The following is a 17,900-nucleotide window of genomic DNA, read 5'->3' as shown; positions in this document are numbered from 1 at the left end:
ATTTGAATATTTTTTAAATAAAAATTTTATATGATGAAACTATAAGACAACACATTAATATCTAAAGTGAAACATTCACTCAATAATGTCTCTGTCTTTACAGATTAAAGGTATATTGATGTTATTGAGCCTTCAATATGTTTTTAGTATGAACTGTCTATAGTTGCACTCTTTCGTGGATGTAAATTTTATGTGTATCCTTCCACAAGCCTTCACATGTGCTGTTGTACAGTATGGTGCTTATAGCATTAATTTTTAAATGAATATATGAACAATACAGCTGGTTTCAAGGTGCATTTAACATTATCATTGTTTATACTGTATATGTTGCTGTATGTTTATTAACTGTTAAACTGCTTATTACACATATTTGTGTCACCGCTCCAGAGAAAATGAAACAATGAAAAGTTTTCAATTAATAATTTGTTAACCTACAGTATAAGGAAGCAGGAAAGCAGTTGCCCTGTTTCTTTTGATTTGTAGTGTTTCTAACGTAAACGGAGGACTTCGGGTTTTTACCGATTTAATTTCCTGTAATTTGTGTATTTTTTTGAGCATTCACATCATGAGTGAAGGTTGGGAGCATTTCTTTTTGTATAAAGACAAATTCCTTAAAGCCTTTCTGAAGTTGTATGCACAAATGAGCATTTTATTTTCTTTGTTTCTTTTTTAAATTTGAAAAAAGTGTTTTTTTATAAAAATGTAATTTTGTATTTTTATAAAAAAATCAAATAAAGAAATTCAATTCACATTATGAGACTGGCACTTTGCTGCTTATTTGTTAAGCATTTACTTTGTCTATGTTACAAACAAAACCATTCCTATTTCATACTGTACACTCATTTCTGGAATACCCTCCCTGAAGACACAAGTACTATATTAACACTCTCTGATTCACCACCAGTGCTAAACCTATAACTATTTCATTATCAGACACTTAACTATTAAGCAAGCACCACCCAGTTGTGGCGTCCTGGATAAAGGTGTGTTTTATGTCTTTGTGTACATTTATGCATGACTCTTATGATCTTATGCAATGTTGCTTATCTGCATTCCTATTCCACTGAATTAATTCCTGTCTTATGTTTTACGGGCCCCTCTCTTTCTCTTTTATTTCACGTTTATTCTGTTCTGTCTGACCTGTTTCAATGTTTTATACCAAACACTGAGTTTCACGCTGTCATACATTGTGGTTGAATCCATGTAAACTATTAATAGACACAACCTTACTTATGATGTGTTAGTGCCAGGTGTTGCTTCTAAATTGGATACCTTAAAAAAAATGCAGCATAAAGCTAAAACAACTTGATTTTGCAAGTCAATTCAAGCTTTGATTTGTGATAAGTTTACATAACTTATAAAAAATAAGGGGCAATGGCTTAACTTAAAGTGTTAACATAAAAATTATAATTTCACATCATTTTTACAGTGTAGCATCGAGTTCTTAAGAGATGTAAACATGTGGTTTCTATCCACCTATCGTGCTTAGACATGAAATAGCCTGCAACTGTTCTGGTGTGTGTGCATTTGTTTGCACAAGTTTCTCTGAGTGGAACCCCAAACCCATCATCCCCGTCAAAACAATTATGTTGTTATGTATCTGGGATCAAACGACTGGTTGGCTATCAATCACATCAGAGAGCAATGGTGCACCAATCAGGTTTCTCCTGCCGGAGATCTAATGGGCAGAAGCTGAAGAATCCTGTCTCGCTTGCTTAACCTGTTACTAAAGGAAGAGAGAGAAAGACAAGGAGGGCTCAGACAGTCAGAGACAGTAAACCAAAAAGAGAGAGAAGGTGAACTTAAAGATGCCGGTCTAAGTGACATGGACGCTGTCAAATCCAGGTACACATTGGGCAGCCCAATATGAGTCAATGTATGAGTGTGTGTGTTTGTATGTGTGTGGTTAAGGAGATTCCTGTGTGGTTAGGAGATACCTGTCTAAACAGGTATCACATCTGACTTTTGAAAAGTAAACAGCTAAGATTTTGAAAGTAACTTTTTTACTGCACACTTTGTGTGGTTGATTTAGATTAAACTGCCAATTGTTTTTACATGTGTGAGTGGATATCTCGTGTCTGTGTATATATCATGTTTGCATTTTGTTCGATGCGTAGCGCTCTGTTATTTGTTTGTTCTAAAAGTTAAATCCTGAAACTCTTTGAATCTATACACTGTAAAAAATGATATAGCAATAAATCTTTGTTACTTTCATTTAGAAAAACAAGTTGTTATTGTTTAACTTAATTTTTTAAGTTATGTCAACATTTAAAAATTAGGGGGTTGAATTGACTTCATGCATTTTTAGCAGTCAAGATGTCCCTTGTTAGACCTATATTTGTGTGTTTGTGTGTGTGTACTCACCATTGATGGCTAATGATAACTGTGCTGACTTGGTTTTAATAAAACTGGTGTTTTGCCAAAGCGTGATGTCAAACCGTGTGGGTGGATTTTAAAATCTTTCTCAAAACATCTGTGCAGGATTTATGATTCATACACTTGCTGTGTTTCCAGTCCATGTTTATTATGTCTTGGTAACACATGAACTGCAAGTATGTGTGTGTACATTTGGGATGTGCTCGTTTAAAACACTGTTAAGTAAATGAGTATATTTTTATTCTTAAAACACATAAGCTTTCAGACTTAGTTACATTAAGATATATACAGTATTAAAACAATATCTCTGTTTAGAGATCTAAGTTAATGTGTCATGCTGTCGGTAAAAAGTCAAATGTTTTCATGTTTGAAGGTCATAGTTCTTGGTTCTGAATATGATCAATGAATGAAGCATCGCATATGACTCTCTAAGGCCTGTTCTTTGTCCCGTTCTTTGTTGTTCTTTCACTTTCTTCCTTTCTTTCATACGCGTTAGACTATTAATCTTCATATTGTCTCTTGATCTGTATTTTCAGCCATCCATCAAAAGGACCGGATCTGGTTGACATAATGGCCCCGGAGGAAACTGCCTCTGGTGACAAAAGTGAGAGACAGCGAGAGGAAGAGAAAGACATCGACACTGACACCCCTGATGGAGTTCTTGCAGTAAAATCACCCAGCCATAAGATGGCGACAGAGAAACACAGATACCACACCATAGGTCATCAACAGGTATCTTTTATAATTTACCTCATATTTTAGTGTATTCAAATGTATTGTCTCATTTGTAACAAAGTCACTATAAACCAATCAATGCCTTTTTTTATTGGATTACTCCATTACTCAATTTTCTTTAAAAAAGCGGCATCACGTCAAAAGGTCACGTATGACGTATTCGAAACTACCGCCTCAGTGTTTACAAGTGTGACTCTTTGATGTGAAGAAAGAGGACCACCCGTTCCGACGTTGTTGTATGTCGAATGATACTTATTAATGTTTTTGTGTTAGTTTATTGTTTAAAATGGTACGCAAATGTTCCTTTCACATATGTAGTGTGTGACCTTTCAAAGTGCTTACGCAATTACTTGAGGTCGCGCTGGCGCCACACGGGAGGCTCTTGCCTCGTGCCTATTGGCTCCTGCAAGAGGAGAAGTTGTGGTTTAAAAGTGCATATTTAATATTTTTCTTGCCAAAAATGACAATCGTTTTGCTAATAAGACCATTATGACTGGTTTGGGATCGTTTAGAGCCATTTGACGCTGCGTTGAAACTGCAATTTAAACTGTAAACTGTTGGTCCACTATGGAGAAAAATCCTCTTAAAAAATTAATTTCTTCTCGACTGAACAAAAAATAAAGACATAAAAATTTGGGATGACATGGGGTGAGTAAATTATCAGAATTTTTTTAAAGAAAATTGAGAAATCCTGAAAACATGTGCGAGTGCGTGTGTGTGTATTTTAGATGAATACAAACATGAACAGGCAAACATCACAAATAAACAAATAAATGTAATCTTAAATGTGATGCAGAATATGGTATAACAACAATGTAGAAAGTGGAACAACATATTTACATAAAGAAAAAAAAACATAGCATTACATTTAAATAAAATCTTTGAATACTTTCATAAAGAAACAAAAACATTTATTATTGTGTATAAATCTAAAGGATGAAATACAGATATGAATTTACGAAAACATGATGGAAGACACAGTCGAGATTTTAACTATTTTTGTTTATGAAGGAAACATTTTGCATTTTACATAATACATTTAGAAACATCAAGAGCAAAATGATCAAAAATAGTTTTAAAGTAAACAAACACATTCTTATAAACAAATCAACACCCTTTTCTGTAAAAAAAATGTCTGTCATTGGTTTATAGGAATGTTCAGGACTAACAAAAGATGATAATGAGTCATGTTTGCTGGTGTAAATCATGCTGTGATTTATATGCATGGAATAGATGTCACAATCAAATGTGGATTACTTATTATTTTAATTTTTTTAGCTTGCATACTTAAACAAACCAAAGAAAAGCAGAGGAATTGACTTTTCAACAGTGAGGGGAACATCTAGCACTGTCAAGTCCAGAGGTGCGTTAATGCAGGTGTTTTCCAGTCAGGGAGCGTCTGACAAAAGTGTCGCACAGGAGGTAAGTCACGTTTCTTTGGGTGACCAATGTGCATGCGATTCTTTGCTGTTTACACGTACAGTACCATGCTGGGAGTTTTGTGTCTGCATGCTTTTAGTAGCATTATACAAAACAAAAATGTTATTATTTCAATCGTTTTCTTTTAGGATCGAACAGTTGGTGCACAGGGCCAGGTGGAAGCACTGAAGTCTGCTCTGGAATCCTTTCCCATACCTGCTGACCTAAGGTGGACATGGGGAGAGGGAGAAAAACAATTGGACCAGAGCTGGACAGACATAGTGCACTCACATGCGGTATGGATGGATGGGGAAACAATAAAAGATAGATAAATAAATAAAAGATAGCAGAATGGAGATAAGCAAGGATATAGCCTATACATTTGAAAAAAAATTATGTTATAGCAGTTTACCTTAGTAGGTGTAATTTCGGTTATTGAGGAGGTCCACTGGTCCAGAGAAATGTTTCTGGGACTGGTTGTTTAGGGATTTACAAACATTAATACATAAAAGGCCATGATAGATTTTGTGTTTATGTGTTGGTGTTTGTAACATTAATAACATTAGTTTCTTTTTGTCTCTTTGAAGTCTATGACAAAAACCCAGCGACACCAGCAGGAGGCGCTGTGGGAACTGTTTAATACTGAGCTCACCTACATCAACAAGCTCACTATTGCCCAAGACGTATGTCACAACTTTACACTTCTTTCATGGTTTTATCTGATATTATCAACTGACTTACAAATAAAAGCAGATATCTTTAACCCATATTAATTATCTAAACCTGTTTTGTGTTTAGGCAAAAAGCCATTTGAATGTTTTGTCATGTATAACTGTAGCACAAGTTGCAAAAGCTTTGTCTGATGCACATCTTTATTTCTGCATAGCTCGTGCTGGCAGCGCTATCACACTGTCACGGATGTGGATTTCTTCAATACGTATGTGCATTTTGTCTCACTGTTGTATACATGAAGCTGCTCATTTCTGAATTGATGTAAAGTTACATACTCAGCATATTTAAATGCCAGCCATATAGAGCTGTACGTGACAGAAGACATGTGGTCTTATAATGTGTAGAGTACTGAGAACACTCATTTGGTTTAACCAATATCATTTACAACATACTTATGTACTCTTACCACTTATGTCACAAATGGAAACATATTTGTTATTTATGTGCCAATGAGACGGAAAAATATTTTGTGAGAGCGTAGACTGTGTGGGTGACAATTACCTGTCAATTAATCTTTTTCCATTTCTTTCTTTCTATTCTTTTCTTCTCTTCTTTATGTCTATTCATATCTATGTCTGTTTGTTATTTCTCGGTCAGGTCACCCCCACCATGATTTTTTCCAATCTTCCATCTATCCTTGATGCACATAGACTTTTTTGGCACGAGGTGTTGTATCCAATTTTACAGGAGGCCCGTCGCACGGGGCGACCTTTTGATCCCCTAAAACTTCAGCCAGGATTTTTACAGGTGCAATGAATTTTACAATAAACAAATAATTTATGTTTTTTTAATCATCTAATGCCCAGTTTTTTCCCATCCTTTATCTTCGACAGTTTTTTGAGCGTTTTCCTGCATACTTTGAATACTGCTGGGAAGGGAAAAGAAATGTGGAGTTTACACGGAGACAGATTGAGACAAATCCTCAGTTTCACGCCTACAATTCGGTAATGTATATCATATCTGTATGATTAAGATACAGCAATATTTCTATATACTCTTTCAGATAAAACTGTACAAAAGCTGTCTCTGGTCAGTACCCTTTAAAGGGGACCTATCATGAAAATCTGTTTTTTTCCATTATAATTTGGTCCCCAGTGCTAGAAAATGTGAAATACAAGCCAGTAACTTAGTTTTGGTAAATTATTCTCTGCAAGCATGTGAAAAAATAGCTCATTGAAATTTGTCTCCCCCTGTGATGTCAGTAGGGGATAATACCGCCCCTTAATCTGCTCTATTCAACCACAACACTGCCATTTAGTGCTGATATCAGCTCATTTGCATTTTAAAGGACACACATGCCCATTTTTGTTCACACCTACAAAGTGGCACTTTTAACATACTATAATAAATTATCTATATGATATTTTGAGCTAAAACCTGGAAAAATTAAAGACGCATAGATCAATCGTTTTTTCGTTTTAGCAATTATAGCCTAAAGACAGCGCCAAACACTGTAGGTTTGCACTAGAAGTTAGGACTGATTTAAAAACATTGTGCCGGGTACATTACATTAGATCAATAGGCGGAGGGTAGGCGGTCTTATTTGGCTGCTCAAATGGGTTTTCGACTACCTCTGAATGTGGTTGAAAGTGGACGAGTTTAAAATGTTTTACTCCCCAAATTTAGCGTTGTTCACTTGTGATCTGATTGACCAAAACGCAACAGGTGTAACAGCCCATCAGAATCCTTCAGGTACAAATGTGTTCTTTTTGAAAGGGTAACGAATAAGTGACACCTTTGTTCTGTGAGTTTACAAACAAACATTTTATATACAGTATCATTTAATGTTACATTTTAGACACATTTTGGCCAATTTTTATATTTTTTTTCTCTACGAATATTTACAAAAAATGGTGCACAGTAATGAAAAATGTTACGCAGTGTTACTCTTGTTATGTATTGTTATCTCAGTTTGCAAGCTGTTTTGAGACTCAAGTATTACATGTGTGCACGCTGATGATTGCATAATATTTTTAGTTAAATGTGACCAGTCAAAAGATGCACAGGTATATTTGTAGCAATAGCCAACAATACATATGTATGGATCAAAATTTTATGCAGAAAATCATTAGGATATTAAATAAAGATCATGTTGCATGAAGATATTTAGTACATTTTCATTTACCATAAATAAATCATAATTTATCATCATTCATCATTAGTAATATGTGTTGCTAAGGACTTCAATTGGACAACTTTAAATGCAATTTTCTCCATATTTTGATTTTTTTTGCACCCTCAGATTCCAGATTCATACATCAATGGAAACTTTCAGATGATGTATAATTCTTAATTTTAAAAGATTAACCCTTATTACTGGTTTTGTGGTCAAGGGTCGCAAATGTAATAACAAGACAACAAACACATCTTTGAACTTTTGTGCGCAAGTTACGCAAAACCCGAATCTATAAATAAATAACTTGTTTTATTATCTAGATCTAAGTTAGGACTGGAAAAGTTGTTGGGCTGAATATAGCCACTTCCAAATATAAACAACAGTATATAGTGAATGAGGTGTGACTTTATTTTCCACATTTCAAATGTTTACCACCATCAGGTTCCTCAGCCCTAGTTTTTGCACAAGTGGCCTGTATGCAAAGCACAGTGGAAATGTCATATCATGTGTCTTTGTGGTGGTTTGACAAGAGTGGTAGATCACGGGGGTGAATAATTCTCTGAAGGGCTCAATATTTAAAATAAATTCAGGTGAAGAGAAGACCTAGTGCTCATCATAATAATAAAAATGCATACGTTTGAATGCATGATTAAAACTTTCATTGCATATGCACTTACACTACTGTACTGTATTGTACAGTCTGATGTTTTGCAGATGTGCATGCATGTTTTTACTGATAACATTGTAAAATCTGTTTTGCAGTGGGTGGAGAGTCACCCACAGTGTGGGCGCATGAGACTGGGTGACATGCAAGCCAAACCTCACCAGAGAGTAACCAAGTACCCCCTTCTACTGAAAGCTATTTTGAAGAACACTGAAGATCTTCCCACCCAAAATGCACTTCAAAGAATGGTGAGACACAGTGTTGATGAATATATATGAACGTCTTTTAAAATATATGATGTAATGGTAATAAACAAAGTGACTGATGCATGACAATGACCATACAATGGTTGTGTCAGCATATGGAGGTGCACATCTTGCACCTTGACTTTGAATATAAGCTATATTTGGATTTGCTTTCAGCTAAAGATAAAGATCTGATCTCTTTTGCTGACTCTCATAATTCTTAGTTGAACAGCGTCAATCATTTTCTGGCATCAGTCAATGGCTACCTTCAGTTTAAAATCGATAAACTGGCCCTTTCTGCAACTGCTCAAAGAATAGAGGGATACAAGATAGAAGGACTGAGTGAGGAAATAGACAAGGTAACCCAAAAACACTAAACTAACCCTAACAGATCTTATATTGCAATGTTAAAGAATATTAAAGTGGTGAGATGTTACCATCAACAGCACGTTCGAGAGGTCAGCTGCTTCGATTTGACGAGCCCGATGAGGGGGGTGGAGCCAAATATCATACGGAAGCAATTATTGGAAGAAACTTTAAAGGTCGTAGAAAGGAAGGACAATAAGGTAAGTGACCAGACAAACCGCAAGATTGTGTAAATCGATAATTGTTGTGTGAACCTCACACGATTGCATTCATTTGTTAGGAGCTTGTGGTCCTGCTCTTCACCGATGTGTTACTGATGACCAAAACTCAGAAGAAATCAGATAAGCTGAAGGTTGTGCGGCGGCCTCTGCCTCTGGAGAGAATACACTGCAGTGAGCTCAGAGATGGCTGTGAGTCTCACCACCATTTCTAGAAAAATCACATGATCTTATCTGATGGAAAAATTAAAGGGACATTCCACTTTTTTTTTTTAAATATGCTCTTTTTCCAGCTCCCCTAGAGTTAAACATTAGATTTTTACCGCTTTGAAATCCATTCAGCTGATCTCTGGGTCTGGCGCTAGCACTTTTAGCATAGCTTAGCATAATCCATTGAATCTGATTAGACCATTAGCATCGCGCTAAAATTAACCAAATAGTTTTGATATTTTTCCTATTTAAAACTTGACTTTTCTGTAGTTAAATTGTGTACCCCTTGGTTACTTTCAATAGCAGGGGACTATTTTCGGGCACTGTGTAATATCACTACGCCTGCTGCAGCCATGTTACATCAGCAAGGTCCTCAATTATAACGCCAGTTTTAGAGTTGGTTATTTTTTAGCGTGATGCTAATGGTCTAATCAGATTCAATGAAATATGCTAAGCTATGCTAAAAGTGGTAGCGCCAGACCCGGAGATCAGCTGAATGGATTCCAAAACCTGAAGAATCACATGTTTAACTCTAGGAAAGCTGGAAAATTAGCATATTTTCAAGAAAGTGGAGTTGTCCCTTTAAAAGGCAGTCATTTTAAGCCCTCATGCATGCAGACTTTAGTCTTGTATCCTGACACTGTTACGTTTTAAATGCAAAAATAATAATGCAATGAATTATTTTGCACAAAGACCAACCAGTGTTAAGATGAGGCACAGCTGTAAATCCTTTTTTTTTGTAGAGAGAGTTTAATAATTTTTTATAATTATAAATTGTTACAAAAAATTGTCCCTAGCTGTCACTGGTGTGGTACTCTTTGCAATGTGTGCATATTTTAACTTAACTATACATATAAGTTCCTCAAAGCTACATGTTGGTCCCAAATATCAGTACTGACAGTAAGTGGACTTTTTTTTAAAGGGTTGGGACTAGTTTTTGATAATTGTGTCTGTAAAAAAAATGCAGCATGAAATAAAAACAACTTGGTGTTGCAAGTTAATTCATACTATTTGAAGTTTTGACCTGCACTAAGTTGACGTAACAGTGCAATACCATATCATAAATATTTCATAGGTTCCCACATATTAGTTTTAATTTTGTCCCAGTAAATCTTGTGAACTTTAAACTGCACATTCTCATTTTCACATATGATAAGCCTGCAGAAAGATGTTTTGATATAGTAAGCATTAATGCTTTTTTAAATAAATCAGACTAAATAGGCTGGTTCTTGCATAGGCATTTATACCACAGATTCATCTCCCCACCTAAGGTGTGCATGTTCCATTCTAGAATAATGTGCAGCTGTTTATTACATTGCATTGATTCCCATACGCTCTTTTTCTGGCTCTGGCTTGTAGGTTCATTTGTGTTGGTGGAGGTTGGAGATCTTGGCTGTGCTGTCAGTGTGTGCTGTCTATCAACACCCAGTCCAGAGAGCTGCTCGTCATGGGTGTCTGCTCTGCGAGATGCTCAGGTACAGCGCTCACTTAAAACAAACACATGATTGTAAGGATACACTAGTAAGACAGGAAGTCCGGCCCCGCCTTGACGAGCTGTCATTTATCAGATTTATGGAATGTTTAGCAGTCTGCTTTCGGCACTTTCCAGGAACAAAAGAATGCTTGTAGAGAGAGCACTTTTTCAACAAAAGAGCTGAAAAGTCAAGTGTTAACCTCGGGAGGTGACACTTATTATTATAAGGTTTGCTATTTTTGATTTTTTAAAGATTATGAATAAAATAGACAATAAATAGACATAATGCATTAATAACATGACTGGAAATTCTAATTTATCTTAAATTAAACTGCAGGGCTGTTGAATGCTGAATTCTGATTGGTTGGCAAATGTTATAATGCATGCATTATTTTTAGAAAACGCTCACCTAAAGTAGTTTTGGGTAGCTATATAGTACAGTTGCATTCTTCATATCTCCGAAAAGTTTGACAAAGTGTATTCGGGACAGAAATACTTTTTTTACTTTGCCTATGTTTAGCATGATAATTCAACTCTTTAACATTGTATATAAGTCCAACATGTATGAAATACCATTAGAACCCCCAACTAAAATAATACCAAGTCATTAGTATATGCAAAGCACGTATGCAAGGACCATGCAGTTGTGTTTGCAGTAGAGACAAGATTTTTTGAAAAACTATGAATATTAATTTATCCAGGCCAACACAATATCACGGAAATTCGTATGTATTTTATGAGGTGACTATTCAAGCACATTTGTAAAAAAATAACCCTTGGCTATGTTTAGCCTACTCTGTGTTCTTGTGTTGCTCTAATTGCTTCTATTGTTACGTCATTTGTAAGTCGCTTTGGACAAAGCGTCTGCTAAAAGACTAAATGTAAATGTACAGTTTTGGTTAGATTTGCTTTCGCCCCTGTAGCATTGGGGTTAGGGCTGGGGTTTCATTTTTGTTTTTATAATAACCACATGTATTTGTATGGTTCCCTTCATGCGAATTTAAACAAATCATCTAGTCCATAAAATATGTACAAAATCCAGTGAGATCAGGCTGATCCAGCGTATTTTTTCTATTATTTATATTTGCAGTTATAAATAACAAAAAAATAAACGTAAATAAATAGTCCTATAAATCAGTGGCAGCTCGTGACTGGTCTTCCGAGGGGTGCAAATTCAAAATATGTGTTCGGAGTGTCGTGTGTTGCTTGTGTTTTCAAAATGTGTGTTTGTTGCATCATGTGAACCATGTGCATCATGTGTTTTGTCAAAATAAGTGCCTGCTGCACATGTGTCAAAACCGTTCATGATAAAAGAGACGCTCACGATCACAAAATACACTCCCTTAACACTAAACTCTGGTTACGCATGAGATTATACGAGTATCTGGCAAACGCGAGCGTCTCTTTTATTATAAACCGTTTAGACGTGTCTGCAGCAGGCACTTTGACAAGACGCGTGATGCACATAGGTTCACATGACACGCAGAACACATATTTGAAATTACGAAAATACACACATGATGGGCTACATACATGTTGTGACAAACTTCGCATTGTGCACCCTCGAAAAAAGAAGTCACTGGCCGCCACTGCTATAAATATTTGTTTATTTAAACTCTGCAGCCCCCTACCCTGGTGATGTCAAACTTTATTTTTAGTGGAGACCGTTTAATTTCAGTAAATAAAGCATTATTGTCAAAACAAATACAGGAATTAATAACTCAAATAGAATGTATTAAATAAATAATGAATAAATTAAACTGATAGCCTACTAGCTAATAATATAAAATTACAACAAATAAATACAAATATTGCTTACTAAACTTACTTTACAAGGTTTTTTGTTCATTATTATGCTGATAATATAAAAAATTTTATTATATAAGCATTGATACAGTGACCTACTTGTTCACAGGCTTTTTTGTGTCATTACTGTAAATGCATGCTCTCATTCTCGCTCGCTAATATGCAGATATGCAGATACTGTATGCAGATATGCAGATCAGTGGCTCAAGCCTCAGTTACTAAAGCTCGTAAATGGAAATACCAACGGAGGCTTGCGATTAGATGCACAAGAAATAAGTCTTATGAAATGACAATTAAGAATAATTTCTCTTACAATAATTTGGATAACTGAGGTTGACGAATACGTCCACCTGCACTGTAAAATTTTTTTTGATGCACTTAAATGAATAAGTCATTTAATCTTTTTTAACAAGTTGCTATAAATTATACAGTACAAATAAAGTTGTAATAACTTAAGCCTATTCAACAGTTTTTATTCAAACAAACTCCTCACTAGTCTAAAAAGTTGAAATTACTTATTTAAATCAAGCTGTTTTAACTTAAAAATGTGAGGAGTTTTTTTACAATGTGTATTTATTCAACTGTAAGAGTGGTTTATGTTGCTGTCATTTTTTGTTCTCTAACATAGTAAATAGTTTAAACATGCACCTCTAATGTTTTATGAAATACATTAAAAATATGATTATGTGTCTATGTCATTTAAAGTAAAAATATTAAAATTCTCATAAAATATTCAAAGGATTTGTAATGATGTTATTGTTACCCCGTTTGATTTTCATAGACAAACTTGGACTACCTAAGAAAAAATGAGGCAAACAAAACACTAAAGACCACAGATGACACAGAGTTAAATGGATCAGAGATACCTCCCACTCAAAACGAACTGACCAATCAAGTCAAAGAGGACTCTAACGACCAATCAGAATCAGACAACGATTCCTCGCCATTTATCGAGACCTATCTGAAGGAAATTGACAGGATCTCTATAAATGGGACGCAAACAGAAAACGAAGTGGAGCAAAGAGCTCACGAAGAGCTTGCGGAGAAGGAAGAAAGAAACAGAAAGACCGGTAAACAATGTGAAGAAGGGGAGCTCTCTTTAACAAAATTTACAGAGAGGCGAGTAACATGGAATCATGCGCCACAAACTTTGTTGCCAGATAAACCTGTAATAAAAAACGGCATTCTTGGCCAGTTAACACCAAGAACTGATTTATCAAATGATCATCTCATAAATAAACCAGCACAGCTAGACCCAAATAATGGATCTCAAGAAAACAGAAGAGACACTTTGTGCAGCCAATCAAGTGAGGATGACAAGTTTCGCCAAGACACCGGGAAGTTCGTCAGAAATGTGTGGTCTCCACGTTTGCGTAGATACCGCCCAGGCAATTTGCAACCCCTTGTCCCAAATGATAGCCTCGGAAAAGATTCAGATGCAAAAGAACCATTAGAAATGACACTAAATAATGGCAACCAGAGAAAAGCATCCAACGCTTCCATCAAACCCCAAGAGACCCACCGAGTCCTCAAGCTAGGCTCTATAAAAAACAACAATGGGGTTTTCTGGAATGACACGTTAGAAAATTCATCACCAGATCCACAGACGATATCTAAGCCTGACTATGAAACTAAACCCAAACTAAAGGCACAGAGGAGCGCCTCCGTCGCAGAGATCAGCTTCTCGCATACATCTTCCAACCCCTCGCCACCACCCAGTCTGGACTCTCTGGTTTCACCTTCTCCCCTCCAGGACCTTCTGCAAAGGGCAAAGCAGCGGGAAAAGGAGCGTGGACTGGGAAAACGAGAGACAAAAGCAAAAGTGAGGAATTATTCTTTTCAATATTCGCCAGCTTTCTCAGTCTCTCCATCACTATTAGCCAGTAAAGGAAACAATGAGACTGAGCAAGACCAATCTATGGTACGCAGTACCAGTTCTGGACAAAAACTGACACCGGATGAGACAAAACAGAGGTGAGTCTGCATGCTTCACAGAACTCAGATGAATAAGATCTGAAAAAATAAGTGTGCCATGATGCAATGGAGAAAGCAGATGTCATCATTTCAAAGTAATTCAAAGTACACATGCATGACCATCCACTTTTACAAAACAGTGACATTTAGTTTAGAAACACTTGACTGAAATGTTTGCCATGATCTTAAAAATTTTGTTTAGTCTGAAACATTTTAGGGTTATTTTCAACCCAGCGTTTGGGTCAAAAAAGGTCGAGCCCCGTTATGGTTTAAATTAACCCAGAAAATGTTTATATTTCACCAAACAATAGGTTAAATTACAATTTGTTTGTCAATTTTTGACCCAACGCTGGGTTGAAAATAACCCAGCATTTGTGTGTGTGTGTATGTGTAATAGATGTGAACTCCTCCAGTACTGCATATCATAAAGCATCTCAGAGACCACAAGAAGCTGCTTGATAAAATGTCAAGTGTGCATTTGTGCAAATTCTAAGATGGCTACACTGAAGATGATGAAATATAAAAAATTTAGCTTTTAGTCACTTCTTAATGTTACAATTGTGTTATGCCATTTTAATGAGTTTATCATAATTGTAAAATGTGGAAGAATTTGTGTTTCTAAACTTTATGAGGCAGTTTCTCGGACAGGGTTTAGATTAATCCAGGACTAGACCTTATTATACTAGGACATTTAAGTATTTTACAAATATATCTTACAAAAAACAATACTGGTGTGCATCTTAAGACAAAACAATGGCACTGATATATGTTAAGATATGTCAGCGCCAGGTGTTTTTAAATGGCATGCATGCTTTTTAGTCTGGGACTAGGATAAACCCTGTCCGGGAAACCACCCCTACATACGCAGAAGCCTATATATTTACTTAACACATTTTAAAGCTCTTACTTTAAGCTCTAAAATAACCCAAAGTGTCCAGCGGAAAATCTCTTATTTTCATTTTAAGTACATTTGTTCCATCAGTGAGATATGACTGTGAAGAGAGGCTGCACTGTGCTGGGGAACTTGATAGTTTCATGTGCGTTATTGCTTCTGTCTACCCACACACCATTCATCTTGTCATGCACAATTTTTCAAAATTATAAATCTGGCTTTTTTAAATTACTGTCTTGAAAATTGTAAGCAAATTGTAGCGTATAATTTATATAAAACATATATGCATCATTTTGCATAATTGTAAAGTTAGTTCTTTAAAAGACCATTAGGAGTCAGGCTTTCCCCAAAGTGCCTTAAAATTGACAACATAAAGATGTTGCCGTAGCACACAGTATCACTTTATGGGGTGGATTCCTGTACAGGGATTAGTTTAAGCCAGGATTAGTTGATATAATTAGTTTTAACAAAACATGCCTCACTAAAACATAACTTGTGTGCATTTTGATGATATATATTTTAAGATATGTCAGTGCAAGTTGTCTTTTAGTTTGGATAGCTCTTACATTTATTTTAGTCTAGGACTAGTCTAATCCCTGTCCGTGAAACTGCCCATATAACTTTTAGTAATTAACCAAATACTGTAATTAGTCTATCTACATGTGTGTGTGTGTGTGTGTGTATATATATATATATATATATATAACCCAGTGGTGTGTTCTGTCCAATATTTACCCATTATAAGTAAAAAATAACCCAGCCATTTTTAGAGTGTAATCTCTAATGCTAATCTATGATTTTAGGACTGTCTCCTAAAAAGATACAAACAATATTATTATTATTATTAACATAAATATGGATGGTCATTTGCTAAACTTTGCTAAAACAACAATGCTGTTGTTGGCCTAAGACTTTTGCACAATAATGTATATAATAAACACAATATAGGTTATACCTTTTAATGTTTAGACAGAAAACATACTGTCCCAATACTTATGGAGGGCACTGTTTATATAAAGCATATATACTAGCTATACTGATGAACCGATGTATCGCCGCTGATATGTATTGGACGATTTTTGATAAATTTGAATCTATCAGCATAATAAGGCCAATACCCATTGTTTATCAATTAACTGCGTAAAGGCAATAAGTTGCTGCATACACTGAAAAAAATAAAGGCTGGATTTACTTAAAAATATAGTGCATAATTTTTGCATCTACTGTTTCACGTGGAATTTTTTGAAAAATTATGCACTATATTTTTAAGGAAATTCTGCATTTTTTTTTTCAATGTAATCCAGCATTAAAAAAAATAATTAACAAAATAATTTAATATTTAATACTACAAATTATGGTTTGTCAGACGTGCGATGGGGGGGAAATTAAATGATATATTAAATATTAAATTGAATGAGAGATTACTCATTCATGTGAGCCATGCGGTCAGAGTAAGAGTATTTCGGGAAAATTTATGCGGTCTGGGCTTTTTCAAAATCTCGGAAAAAGACAAAAATCGGCAACATTTTATCTTACTTTGTGCCTCTCTTATTATGTTGGTCAGTTGAATGTTAAATAGATCCAATCCATGTTCAGTTAAAATTATTTGATGCAGAAATAAACTAGCTAATAGGCCAACGGTATGGTATCGCCCCCGAAAAAAATCATATCGGTGTATACTAGTGTAGTGTACACTAATCTCTTGTGTATTAAACATGATAAATCATAATTTCATGAGATTTCAAATAGTTTACACATGCAATAAGAATCTGTAAAGTTATTACAGTAGGCATGATAATTTTAACAGTTTAAAACAACAATAAACTTTTAATTAACTATTTAACTTTTAATAAACTTTTTTAATAATGTTTATTAAAGTTTTTAGGGAAATAATTAAGTCAAGGCACATCACTAGCTATTTACACTGCACATACACTTTAATAATTTCTAAAATAATTGCAAAAAATGATTTGATCAATAAATCATGACATAAGATTTTTTTACACGACTTTCCCTCATCCTAAAAACCTATTATAACTTTTATTTAAAAATAACAGCAACTCACCCTACTCAGTATTTATTTGGTTGAAATAATTATTTAGTTTCTGTTAAAATGCCCTTAATCCTTACTCTTCTAATGCAATTATCCATAAACTCCTATTCTCTCTCTTAAAGCAACAATATCCTGGAGGACACTAAAGTGAAATGGCCAGGCTGGTGTTTCGACGATGAGGAGGTTTTTGACTTTCAGGACTTTAATGATGAAGACTGGTTGGATCAGACAATGACCTCACAAGAGCTCCGGAGAGCAGGAGCCAAACCATCAGAGAAACATGAGGATGTCGAATGCAGTGAGGTGTAGTTATAAAGTGTATAGGTAGTGTCTTGTTTGTAAATGTGAGTTGTTTATAAATTAGTGTATACAATTTTTGGAGTAATGTATATTGTGATTTTTTTATGTCAGAGTGGTACTGGATTTACAGCTTTTACAGTACACTCTTTTGTTATATAAGTTTAATTGTGTCTATAGTTAAAATAATGTTTGCTTAAATGTATTTATGTACTGTACAGCATGTTTTTTCTATATATTTCTATATTGAAAACGAATAGTAATTTCAAAAGAAGTTATGTATAATTTGTATCTGCCATGTACAGAAAAATTTAAATTAAAAC

The 17,900-nt window shown here is 35.1% G+C and overlaps 1 protein-coding gene across 1 annotated transcript; it reads left to right on the top strand.

The window, feature by feature from the left end:
* Positions 1 to 1,625: 1,625 nt before the first annotated feature.
* plekhg6 (pleckstrin homology domain containing, family G (with RhoGef domain) member 6) lies at positions 1,626 to 17,876 on the top strand. The gene is made up of 15 exons (XM_065270135.2): positions 1,626 to 1,845; positions 2,913 to 3,108; positions 4,390 to 4,533; positions 4,680 to 4,826; positions 5,118 to 5,213; positions 5,417 to 5,467; positions 5,860 to 6,009; positions 6,096 to 6,206; positions 8,141 to 8,290; positions 8,512 to 8,646; positions 8,734 to 8,853; positions 8,934 to 9,063; positions 10,441 to 10,556; positions 13,143 to 14,335; positions 17,403 to 17,876. Exons 1-15 carry the CDS (start codon positions 1,826 to 1,828, stop codon positions 17,587 to 17,589), a joined length of 2,946 nt encoding a protein of 981 aa, XP_065126207.2. The 5' UTR covers positions 1,626 to 1,825; the 3' UTR covers positions 17,590 to 17,876.
* Positions 17,877 to 17,900: the final 24 nt, after the last annotated feature.

This window comes from Paramisgurnus dabryanus, chromosome 13 (genome assembly GCF_030506205.2).
Source record: "Paramisgurnus dabryanus chromosome 13, PD_genome_1.1, whole genome shotgun sequence".
Lineage (NCBI taxonomy): Eukaryota > Metazoa > Chordata > Actinopteri > Cypriniformes > Cobitidae > Paramisgurnus > Paramisgurnus dabryanus.
Note: the sequence above shows the minus strand (reverse complement) of the source record. Positions and strands in the feature narration are given on the sequence as shown.